The following is a 12,530-nucleotide window of genomic DNA, read 5'->3' on the forward strand; positions in this document are numbered from 1 at the left end:
CACCTTATGTGTGTAATCTCAGTCATATTTATAAAAATGATCAACAAAGCATGTTCCCATCCTCTGCTGTGTGAAAGTGAATGTCTTACATGGTGATGTAAGGGGTTTAGAATTAGCCTGCTTGTAATTTGTGGCATCTACCCACCCCTGCTCAAGACTGTTGTATTATCACCACTTTGTTACATCCTTGTACATAGAAATTCTGTGGGGAAACATGTACTAAAAAATTTGATAGCAATATTCTTTTTTCCCCTATTTTTTAAATCTTATCTATGCTGTGACAGCATTCTGTATGCGAAAACCAATCCTCTGATTGGGTTGATTTTAAGTATCAAAAGCTGTGTTGTCTGATTTTGCTATCAAACTGACTTGGTACTGTTTTTTTTTATCGCAGACACGTCTTTTAAGGAAAAGATTCAAGGTACAGTGGGTCATGTAGACCTTTACTATATGTTAATGGTGTTGGGATTGCATGCTTCAAAAGTAGGAAAGTTTTATTAAGCTCCTATCCAGATGGCTTCACTATTGCCACTGTTTGTTTCACTCTTTTGTAATTGCTAAATGTACAGTGACTAGTGCTGTACTAATTGGGTGAATAAGATGGAAGATGGTAGAAGTAGTGTACACAAATTCTAAAAGTGTGCATGTGAAGCACTTGTACATTTTATGGTGTTAAATGTGATGCATGATGCTACTTTTGTTCAAAACTTCATTGGTTATATCATCTCTGGGTTTATTTTCACATGTTCTCTTAGCATTGATTCTTGTAAATAATGTTCATTATCCTTCTTTACTGGATTTGTCCAACTCTTTTGGTTAATCCCCTAAAAATATAAATCACATGAATGTGCATGTTTCATATATAGACATATTTTTAGACGCATAATTTCAATAGAACATTTGCTATTTCCAGGTGCCCTTCCCAGTGTCTCAGTCTGCACTTCATAAAGCAAGTCGAGCACTAGTTGATCGATCCAAAGCTGCGTCCTCAAGCAAGCCAGGGCACATGCCCAAGGCTAGAGCATTAAGGACACAAGCTAGCACTGGAGCAGCAACAGCAGCCGCCGCTGCAGCTGCTGCCGCAGCTGTGGCTGAGCCTGAAGAAGATGAAGAACTGGAAGAGGAATTTGAAAATCAAGAGGTTGCAACTGACTCACTACATGTCAACAAACAATCTGAGGAAGTTGATATGGTTTCTGAAGACAATTCATCTGCTATTGACAGTCAACCATCCAGCAGTGTTGCCGGAATGAAGGCACCAAACAGTTTAGAAACATCAGGTTAGTTTTTATAGATTTTCTGAATAGTAAGTAAAGAAATGTGCCATGTTTCTAGACTTGTTTCTCTAAATCTGGTTTTACTTCAGGTGACAGAAGAAATGTGAGGACTACTACCATCCTGGAAGCAATGAAGCTTGCAATGCTCGATGGAAATCCTGACAGTGATGACTCCCTTGAGAGGAAGATGAGCCGAAGATCAGAAAAGTTGTCTATGGAAATGCAGGTTCAAGCTATGGAGCGGGAAGATGAAGAAAATGCTTTGAGACTGGCCAAGGTACCTCCTTCTTCTATGAAGGACATCCATCTACCTCCTGCTCCATCTTTGGAGTTGACAACTGTTCAACTTTTGGCAAAATCAATGCCAGCTAACTTTTGTGCTGGATGTCAAAGAACTTTCTGTAACAATTCAAATCGAGATCGTCATTTGAAAGTGTGTCCGTTCCTTCTGCAGGTAAAGGAGTTTAAACAATCGAGTAATCAATTTGTTAACCTTGTTGTACTTCATGTTAATTTATTTGGTTTACTTCAACAGATTGCTGGTGAGGGTATTCCCAAGTTAAGAAAAGAGCTTGAGTACAGAAATCATCCACTGAACTTAAATGCTTTGCATCAAAGCCCTGTTGAGTTTGCTCTTCGTTCTGCACCTTCCCCTGATGAGAAATCAAAGCAGCAAACTGCAGAAAGGGCAGAGAAAGACAACCTTGCTGACAAAAAGACAAATAAGAAAAATAAAGACAAGAAAAAGCAAATAGTTGGAATCAGGAAAAGAGTAGTTCCAAGTGAAAATCCTGAAGGCGGTGTTATTATCAAAGAGTCTTTCTTGGTGCGAGTGGATTCATCTTCAAGTGATGCTCTGGATAATGATGCTAAAGATGACTCAGATGATGGTTCAGATACTGAAGTTCCAGTTAATGTCCAACTGACCAACAAAAACCGAAAACCAAGAAAAAGTGAGCATGTTGAGAAAATTATCATCAAACCTCCAGAGTCACCAAATGACACAGCAGACGTTTCCCCTAATGTTGATAAACATAGAAGAAAGTCTGGAAAAATTGCTGATGAAGAGGAGATCCGAAGGAAGTCATCTAAAACTTCACCTAGTGCTACAATTGATGAGGATGATTTACCCCTAAAGAAATTCACTCGTTCAAGGAATTCTAGTCCCCAGAAGGTTCCTGTTACAAGGGTAGACCGTGGCTCATCAGGTGGCGACAAAGAACAACCTTCTAATGTGGAAACTGGCCCTAGAAATTCACGTCAATCAGCTAGGACAAATGCTTCCAAGAAAACTGCATCAGATGTTTTGGATGCTGAAGCAGAATATGACACCGATGAATTTGAAGAGCTGTTAGACAAAATGGAACCTGAAGAAATCAAAAAGCTAGATCAGTTGTCACAAGCTCTAGAAGGTGATGATTCTGGTAGTTCCGATGATGATCTACCATTGGTTCCTAAACGGAAGGTGGACAATGAAAATTATTCATCAGATGATGATTTACCTTTGAAACCAAAGTCAAAATCAGACACAAGTACTGTTAACCTAGAAGTTGCAGAAAGTTCTGATGAAGAGGGAGACGCAAGTTCAAAGAAAAGTTTGAAAAAGAAGTCAACTGTTACTCCCACCAAAAAGCTTCAAGAAACTACAACAGAAGTGACTGATTCATCACCTGATCTCCAAACCAGAACTAAAGGAAAAACTAAAAAGTCTAAGTTAAATGAAGGAGAGTCATCTTCACCAGTAAAAGTCACGGTTAAAGTTTCAAAGGGTAAAAGTTCAATTACACCTTCAGATTTAGCTGATGATGATGTTTCACCAACAAGAAGAAGAAGTCTTCGGTCGAAAGAACTTGAAGAGAACCATGTAGAAACTGGAAGCAGTGAATTGAAAAGTGGTAGAAGAAAGCCTAAGGAATCTGCTGAGCAAGACTCTGAGCAAATTATCTCTGGGAAGAACTCGAAGAAACGTTCAAAATTAGAAAGTACCGAGTCAAGTGATCCCAAGGACAGCACGGATAGCACAGCCCAGGGATCTAATAAATCAATAAAGAAACCAAGTAAACAGCTCCCTGACTTGGTAGGAAATGACAGTCCTCTTAGAAACAGCACAGATATTCAAGATGAAACTACGGATGAAGCACATAGGAGCTCTGAGGCACCCAAATCAAAGAAAAAAGTAAAAACAGTCCCCGCTGCTCTTACATCTATGCCTGAACCTAATCCTGAAACAGTTAGTGAGCTTGATCCAAACCTAATAGGTGAGTTGACACCAAGATTAAGTAGAAAGCGTTTTAAGGAACTCTCTTCAACCCCAACTGCCACTGATACATCAAGGGGAAGTGTTGAGTCTGAATCGTCTCCACCGCCAGCTATTTTAAAATCCACTAAGAAGAAAAGCAAAACAAGAACCTCATCAGAAGAACCAGTTTTAGAAAACCAAACACCTGATGCTGCTTCTAAGAACAAAGCCAAATCAAAAACAGTGAAGATTGCTACTAGCCCACCTCAGGAGTTATCTTCTTCTTTGTCATCAAAGTCTAAGAAGAAGGTCAAGGGAAAATCAGATATTAATGAAGAGACTGAAAGTTTGGAAGAAAACCCTAGTTATGAAGATAAGAAAGATCCAGCAAAATCCAAGAAAGTCACAGAATCCTCTCCTGAAATTGATCCAAAACTAAAGTCTGCTAAAAGGAAAGGCAAGGGTGGAGTTGTTCAGGATGATTCGGAGGACTCTGCTGTAGGTCGAGGGAAACGTCCGAAATTGGATGAAAGTCTCGTTGACTCTGCAGATAATGACAGTGTAATTACTGGATCAGACTATTCTGAAGTTTCTAAGAGCAGTAGACGCAGCAGATTACGGGGCCAGGAGAACTCAAATGACTGGTCAGAAACTGAAAGCATAACATCAGCTTCTGCTGATTTAGAAAGTTCTACTGTGGGTTATAGATCCAAGTCAAGGCGAAGTAAGGAGGATACTGTCAGCAAAGCAAGTAAGAGAAAGATTAAGGAAAAATCTGACATTTCTCTTGAGGATGGAGATGACAATGAGAGTGAGCAGAAAGAAATGGACCTCTCTACAGAAGATTCTCAACCTGTCTCAAAACGAATGAGGAAAGTGAATGAAGCTGATGAGCCAATGGATGATGAAATGGCTATCATTAAGGATGATGACAACAATCATAATGCTGTAAAAGAGGATGCTAGTCAAGTTACATCAGAAAACGCAATTGTTCCAGCAACGAATATCAATGCCGACCCTCCTGTTGCATCATCACCAACTCCAGCAGAAGCCCCAGAAAGTGCCTCAAAACAACAAACCTCAGAAAGCCCGGAAAAAGATGAACTTCTTCCTGATGATGATGATAAAAAGACTACCAAGAAGAGAAAGAAGAGTTCTGTTGGATCAAATTTCTTCTGTCAAGTATGTAGGAGGCATTACTCTACTGCCTACAACTTCCACAAGCATGTAGGAACTGCTTATCATCGTTCAAATGTTGAAGCTCTTGCAAAAGAAGAGTTTGAAAAATCAAAAGAATCGGGGGATAAGTCTGAAAATGTTGACGTCCCAGAAAAGGTGACCGAAAATGAATCAGAGCCAAGTCCTATCCAAAAACCACCTGCTGATAAGGTGATGGATGCCTGCTGTCAGACATCAGAAGATGATGTTGCTCATTTATCATCAGAGACAGAAACAAACAAAGTATCATCTAATAAACTTACAGAAGGGGATAAATCTTCTGAAAGCGAAGAAGGTTTAGAGAAAGACAACTCAGTTCTCAAATCGCACAATTCAGTTGAAACAGTGAAACTACCCGAGCCAGCAGAACTAGCTAAGCCAGTGGAACCAGCTGACCCAGCAAAGCCTGCTGAACCAGCAAAGCCAGCTGAACCAGCTAAGTCAGCTGAACCAACTATTCCAGCTGAACCAACTATCTCAGCTGAGTCACCTAAGCCATCTGAACCAGCTAAACCTGATGAACCATCTGTTGCTATCAGTTCAGCTCAACCAATTCCACCACCTGTTCCAATGGAAATTGCTCCTGAGAGGGGAAGTTTAAATGAAGGAAATAATGAAAAAAGCAATCAAATTTCGTCTGAAACTCAAACAGCTTCAGAGGGAGTTGAAGCTTTATCTCATTCTACTCCTCTAAACTATCCGAGCACAAAATTACCTGTCGAATCTCAAGGGCAACAACATTACAACCAGCCTCATGAGTACAGTGAAGTTCGATATGGTCATCAACAGTATAATCAGTCTCAGTATCCGCAACATTACAATCAAAATCATTATCATCCTGAGCAGCACTATAACCAGGATCAACAATATAGACAGCCAGAGTCCAGTACCTCATACAATCAGCCGGACCAACCTCAAGTTCGCCAGTCTTATGACCAGAACCAACAAACCGCTCAACAAACTAGTCAATCCTTTGATCAGAGCCAGCAACAGCCGTCAAGTCTTCACTTTAACCAGCAGCAGCAGCAACAGTCTCAATCAAATCAACTTTATGAAATTCAACAGAACCACCAACAGCAACCTCAGCCTCCTCAAGTACAGCAACATCCGCAACAACATTCTCAACAATCATACAATTCTTACAATAACTCTGGCAACTGGCAGTCATCAGATTCAGCGTGGGGTGGCCCTTGGAGGGTTCCAGATATTGTTCCAACATACTCATCAGATGATGCTGGAGGAAGCATTGGCTTAGGTCTTGGTTCTATTCTTGATTCAGTCAATCAAGTTTTAAGTGGTGATGGTGGTATGTCAGATCCCTTACCAATGTATGCTGATTATACATCACTGAATGAATTGCAACAAGCCATTGGAGCCAATGATGAAGAAATGGCTGTCCTCAGGCAACTTGGTGAAGGTAATTTGCGTGAATTGATTGGGCATCCCCCAGTGGCTCCAGTAGAAGAAGCAGATTTGTTGGATTTGGATAATCAGAAGAAAGCCACAGAACGCTCTTCCTCTGGACCATCAACAAGTTCTGAGTCATCTTCTCAGACATGTCGTGTCAGTCCCTTTATATCATCTACTCGATCATCAGGCTCAAAGAGTGGTCAGTCATCAACTTCAGGGGCTGGTAAGATTTGTTCAGCTTTTACTCATTTTCTTTCTACTCATGACAGTTATTTAAAAGTTCTGTACTTAACTTTTCTCTCTCTGTCAACCTATAGGCCTGGCGTCAACTTCAGCTACAGCTCCACCTCGTAGCAAAGGTTCTTTATCCACTGGGCCAACTCTCAATGAACTGTATGAGGACAAACAAATGTGGTGTCCTTTCTGTCATCGTCGTTTCTTGGGCCTTGCCGCTATGAAAGCTCATATGGAGAGTTTCCATGCCCAGGCTGGTGATGGTAAGTGCTTTCTTGCAAGATTTTTATGTCTCTTTTTCAACAAAGCTTACTTATTTTTTTTCCATCTGCGCTAGGCCGAAAGTTTGAACGCCGTTCTTTGGCATTATCAACTGAAGGAAGCAGTGAACCTCGCCTGTGCTGTAGTGTGTGTAAAGAAATGTTAGCTGATGAAAAAGCTTTGGAAAGGCACAATGAAGAAATGCATACACCAGGTCGAGAACCTCAACCCCAAAATAAACGGTTTGTTTTTACTTTTGTCTTTAATTGTAGTGTTTTCAATTCGCTCAATACCTCTATATATGTACTACATATATTGATCTATCAAAATCAAACGCTAAAATTCCTGTTTTCCCATCGAAACAGTGAGGGCCTACGCACTCAGATGTCTTCAGCTCTTGGTGGCCTGCTTGATCGCGCCCTGAAAAGCTATCTGAGCAAGTCTTGCGGACCAAATGCTTCAAACTCTGTTGAAACAGACAAGAGGTATGTCTTTGTAAAGGTGTGTATATAGTTAAAAATTTTAGCAATGTAGATGAATGACCCCTTTTTTTCTTTCCTATGCTTTGCAGCCGCTTGACTTTGGGTATATTGAGCAAACTAGCATTGCGCCATCAATCAGGAAACCTCTCTCTACCAAGCGGTAGTGGCGTTAGTATTGGAACTATTGGTGGAGGGAGTGGATCCACTACAGACATGCTAGTTGGCCAGCTTGTTGCTGCTAAACTTGGAATGAGACGTAGCAGTGGCAGCATGCGCCGAAGACCGAGCGGGGCAAGTAGCCCTGGCACTGACGGGAGCTTTGGCTGCCCAGTTTGTCATGACAGGCAAGTATCAAATGTTAGCCCCAGCTTTCGTACCGTTAGACTTACGTGTAGTTTAGTAATATTACTTATTACGTCCTCAGTAGATTTGCTACCGTTTTTGACTTGACTACCCAGTTTTCTAAGACAATTTTTCATCTCAGGTTCCAGTTTGAAGGTGCTATGAAGAGGCATTTAAATCATGCCCACAAACGTTCATCTGATCTTCAAGAGGACAGTTTGTCAGGTACCCATTCAAATTACTTTATTCTTCCTCAACAGCATGAATACCTTTATGATTCATTTTGTACAGCATGTTAGACTTTGAATAGCATTGTTTTTACCTTTTGTTTTGATATCTTGACAAGTTTTTCATATTGCATTTAAAAGAATTTGTTGGATGATCTTTCTTATACCTTTTCAAGTTTTGTATAAATTTTTGAGTAAATTTGGTCAATTGTCATTGATTAGTTCTGCCCTGAAACTATGACTTTAATTGTAGAAAGATTATTCTGTAAAATTTTAAAAACATTTGTAGCAGTAGTGTTGACGTGTTGCTTTGTGGCCCCCTGCAGCCCCCGAGTCCCGGCCAGACAGCCCCATGGAGATGTGTATGGAGCCAGCAGTGGGATTGGATGGGGCCTTCTTGTGTTCAGGTTAGCTCAGTTGTGCTTTTGCATGAGACTTCATAGTCAATTAGTGTATCTACAAAGCGTGTTCATTGAATGATTGTAGATGAGCTCAGTAATTTGTTCTGCTCTTTTGTTATCCCTAGTATTTTTTTTATTTTTTTTATTTTTAAGTTATGGCACTTTAGATGTTATTTTGTTTGCTTATTTTTATTTATTTTATTTTTTTAACTATTTACAGTCTGCGGCATCACTTTCAAGACACCTAGTGAAGTTATGGAACATCAACGCTTGGAACATCAACTCAACAGGCGGACATCTCGGGAAGATGAAGCTGAATTAGACGCTGATGAACTTGATGCAGAAACAGCTGAGAAGGCAGAGAAGTGGATTGAAAACCATACCAAACTGCAAAGCTCACCAAAGGGGCGTCACCCATTAGGCAAGGATGTGAAGAACAGGAAAGTCGCCATTGCAGTGGAATCAGCCCTTTTAGAAAAAACTGAAGAAATGAGAATCAAGGCAGAGGCTGCCCTCAGAGAACTAAATCAAACACGCAAACCACCCAAGGGTAGTTCCAAAGAAGCCAAGTGGGGTGTGGATGCAGTTAAGTTCACTGTTACCAAGGAGCCGCCTCTTGTTGGAGTTTTTGGTCCAACCTTGGAAAATGAAACCAGACAAATAAGCATCCCTGTTGTTCGTAAACAACCAAACAATACCACACGCTTCTCTTTCATGGCTGAACGGAAGAAAGCTGGTGGCTCTAAAGGGGGAGATGATGGTAAATCAGAGAAAGAAAAGATCGATGTTTACGAGTTTGACGATGCGAACAGAGGGGCTTCCTCCAAGCAGCAGCATACTACAGACCCTACTGCCACCAGTGGGGATACGATCGAACCTCCAAAGAAGAAGAAACGTGCTCCGAAAAAAGAGACTCAGGCCAAAAAAGCTGCAGCAGAGAAGTCCAACAACACTACTGACAATGCCTCTGAAACTGGCGGAGACAACCCTAAACCGAAACCAAAACCGAAGCCAAGACAGCGACCGAGCAAAAAGGCGAAGGAACTTGCAGCAAAACAAGCTGCCGAGATATCTGCAGCCTCCACCCAGACGACATCAGTGTCATCTATAACATCATCTATCCAACCGTTAGATAAGAATCAGACCCCACAGGCCCAGACCCTGTCGCAGTCAATATTACCCCAGCAGCAACATCATTTACAGCAGCCTGCTGAGGCCTCAGCTCCTGCCCAGGCCCCTGTCCCGGTCCAGGCCCTGGCCCCAGCCCCGGTCCCAGTGCCCCAGCCTCGAGACCCCCAACCCCTGACGTCGGTAGAGGGGCCCCCGGCTCCCCATGATGCAAAGGAGCAGTCAGAGGTAGGCAATTCTTGTCGTTCTCCCCGAGCGAAAGCGTCTCTTAAACCTGGTTTCAGTGTCCTTGTCCGGGAGGAGCAGCCTCTGCCTCTTCCGACGAGAGCGCCCCGGCGCGCCAGCATGCATGACGTCACTGACTATAGTGTGTTTGATTTTAGCAGTGACGAGAGCACCACGGACGAAGAGCTGCTCATCCACCCCGACGCCCCCTCGGCCCGCTCACGACCTCGTGCCCCTGTGCGCCCTCGTGCCTCTGGCCCCGCCCCTGCCGCCCCTGCCCCTCGCAGTCTCGGCCCCAAGGCGACCCGGGTGAGGCAGCTGGTGGAAGAGGACTGGACCTGGCTGGAGGAGGACAGCGACGAGTTCGAGCGCGAGATGAGACAGCAGCGCAGCGCGCGGAGGAAGCGCGCCAAGCGGGCCAAGTCTGAGTCATTGGCCCAGGTCCAGGCCAAGCAGCTACTCAGATACCAAAACTAGGAAAGTATTTCTCTTAATCTCGAATGTGTAATGGGGAGATATGTTAAAACTGAATATTTTTTAGTCTAGTTAGCCACCAACTCAACTGGTAGAGGTGGGCAAGCAATGTGGCAGTGTGTTGTGTCCAGTATGTAGTCAATGCACTAGCATCTATCTGTGATGAATGGGAAATAGCCTTACAGCTATTTTGTTTTATGTGTAGTGACCGGAAGACTGATGTAACTGAGTAGTATGAGAAAATCTGAGAGAACAATTCCCTTAGCCATAAGATTTTCTTCTTTCTCTATACATAATGTTAAGGTTAAATGATAATATTCAATTGTAGAGCATTGTGCCAGTTTTGTTTTTAAAATATAAACTTGGTTCTATTTTTTTTCTTCTCTCAGATGAACATGCACTTAAAATATCTCTGATTAGGAGTGTGCGTGCGTGTATGTGTGTGTGTGTGTAGTAACCAAATGATCTGGTCTTATTTTGTCAGGTAAACATTTTGTACAGATACTGTTGACAGGGGTGAAAATTGTACTTTTTTCTTCTTCCATTGCTAGAAGTGGGAAAGCTGTATAAATAAATTATAGTTTAGTTTTGAGTATTTCTTTATAAGTATACAACTTTGTGATCTCGTGACAGAGAGCTCAACTCAAATGTTGAGCAGCAGCCATTATTTTGTGGAAAAGTGAACTTTCTTTGAAAACACTTTTAATTACTGCCAAGTATTTTAGTTTTATGAGAATTGTGTTCAAGTGACTAGCTCGATTTTCCTAATGGTGCTCATTTCCAGGATTTATTTCTCTATTGATACCTCTACTGTTAGTGATTGTATTTTAACTGTGCCTACTTGTACATATTCCACGACAATATATTATATAATTACTGCCAGAGAGTGCCTTTCCTCCCATGTAGAAACAAGAACAAAACTATTTTCATTTTTTGTTTATCTGTGCTTGAGTGTGTGTATATTTTCAAAGAGGGGCAAATAAACTTTATTGGTTACTTAGAACATATCTTAAAAACGCTTCTGTGATGCAATGGCACTGTCTTTTGGTGGACCGATATGTATATGTAAGCTGTCACTGCCAAATAGGGAGCTAAGTCCATCGTAGGTACTAATGCTGTGCTTCATTGTGTCATTTTTGTTTCATTTCCAATTGTTTTATTAATTTCAGTATTACTTGTACGTACTTTGGCTTCTTTTCTTTTTCTTATGGACTTATTTGTTGGTTTGGGTTTGTATCATGTGTACAGTAATTTAATTGTTATGCATGAGCTATAATTTTTTAGTCACTATGCATGTTGCACATACTTTTTGTGTTTGCTTGAAAGTTGAGCTTTCCTTTTCTTTAATCACAGGTTCCACCAAAGAAATCATTAATTTCCCCCCCTCTCCTTGTATATTGCACACAGATTTAGAATAATGAATGGTATCATAGTCAGCCTGAATCATAAGTCATACATTTTCTTCTAACTGAACTTGGAGTGACATTAACAATGTACATAATATCAAAGACTGTTTTCTATGAGTCCTCCTTGTACTTCTTGTGAAAAGTGTTATATAGATTAAATAGAGATGTAGTGAAATAAGGGTTTATATAAATGTACTAAAGAGGTAAATACTATTTCAGATAAATGTTAAATTTGAATTATGTAAATTATTAGTGTTTGTGTATTTTTCATATTGACCAGATAATAAATTGTAATCTTAATAAGAATAGAGGTCTGTGGTTTATTTGGCCAACACGTATCAAATCTACAAAATGTCCCATTACCAAACATATCAGAAAACAGTAACAAAAAGTAAAACACTCAGAACACTTGACTAGAAAAGTGGCACCCGCTTCGACAGAATACTGACGGCAAGAAAAACAAAATAAACTGTGAAGACAATAGGGATGAATTTGTGGGGGTGGGGAGTTCATGAAGGAGTGGTTCAGTCCGGACGGAACTTGTATGTGTTCTTCCATACTTCGAAGAGGCAGATGGACGAGTGGAAGTGCAGGAAGATGGTGAGCGGGATGGAGGCGTGGGTGAGGACGGTCCAGGGCCAGACTCCGAACACGTTGAGGTGCAGCGGGCGGAACTGGGCGCGACTCTTGCAGAAGGTGGCGACGAGCCAGGCGCACAGGTTGCCGTAGATGAGGAAGGTGATGTGCTCGCGGCCGGGCTTGTCGCTCCACTGGCGCTCGCCCACGCAGCGCGTGTGCCACGCGCGCAGGATGAAGTGGGTCTGGATGCCGGCGTGCAGCACGGAGAGCACCTGGGGGGCAGGAGAGGAGACTCGAAGCCATACGTGTCGAAAACGAACGAAACGGAGAGGAAAATTTGCAATCTGAATGCGTTATTGAAGCGCTTTCAGCTGCATGCTGCATGACAGCGTTTTATAGGAGAACACTCTTGGGCGATTTCCAAACACACTTCAACATAACTTTTCATTTTTTTTAAAGTAGGTACGCGTGTTCTTAAAAGTTTCGTTACGTTACGACCCCGTGCTCCGAAGCGGATCACACAGACAACTGCTGGCAAGGAGCCAGACTGATGGCGTTATGCCTCAGATATCGACAACACACCAATGTTGAGACATTTCTGTCGGGGCCAGGAAGGTCCCCCCCCCC

At 41.9% G+C, this 12,530-nt stretch overlaps 2 protein-coding genes across 3 annotated transcripts in view; one reads left to right on the forward strand and one right to left on the reverse strand.

Moving 5' to 3' along the window:
• Window positions 1-11,632, forward strand: part of LOC113210972 (uncharacterized) — a 45,881-nt gene extending 34,249 nt beyond the window's left edge. The window contains exons 6-16 of the mRNA XM_052268274.1: window positions 395-421; window positions 914-1,280; window positions 1,367-1,731; window positions 1,813-6,367; window positions 6,462-6,641; window positions 6,716-6,881; window positions 7,005-7,124; window positions 7,211-7,465; window positions 7,606-7,688; window positions 8,017-8,097; window positions 8,312-11,632. Coding sequence (XP_052124234.1) covers window positions 395-421; window positions 914-1,280; window positions 1,367-1,731; window positions 1,813-6,367; window positions 6,462-6,641; window positions 6,716-6,881; window positions 7,005-7,124; window positions 7,211-7,465; window positions 7,606-7,688; window positions 8,017-8,097; window positions 8,312-9,921 — 7,809 coding nt within the window. The 3' untranslated portion in view covers window positions 9,922-11,632. The remainder of the gene's footprint in view (window positions 1-394; window positions 422-913; window positions 1,281-1,366; window positions 1,732-1,812; window positions 6,368-6,461; window positions 6,642-6,715; window positions 6,882-7,004; window positions 7,125-7,210; window positions 7,466-7,605; window positions 7,689-8,016; window positions 8,098-8,311) is intronic.
• The window catches only part of LOC113211053 (proton channel OtopLc), an 11,035-nt gene continuing 10,129 nt past the window's right edge, over window positions 11,625-12,530 (reverse strand). For both annotated transcript variants that reach the window (XM_026429301.2, XM_052268271.1), the window contains one exon: window positions 11,625-12,175. In XM_026429301.2, coding sequence (XP_026285086.2) covers window positions 11,849-12,175 — 327 coding nt within the window. In that variant the 3' untranslated portion in view covers window positions 11,625-11,848. The remainder of the gene's footprint in view (window positions 12,176-12,530) is intronic.

Source organism: Frankliniella occidentalis, unplaced genomic scaffold (assembly GCF_000697945.3).
Source record: "Frankliniella occidentalis isolate FOCC.00 unplaced genomic scaffold, Focc_3.1 Scaffold66, whole genome shotgun sequence".
Taxonomy (NCBI): Eukaryota; Metazoa; Arthropoda; class Insecta; order Thysanoptera; family Thripidae; genus Frankliniella; species Frankliniella occidentalis.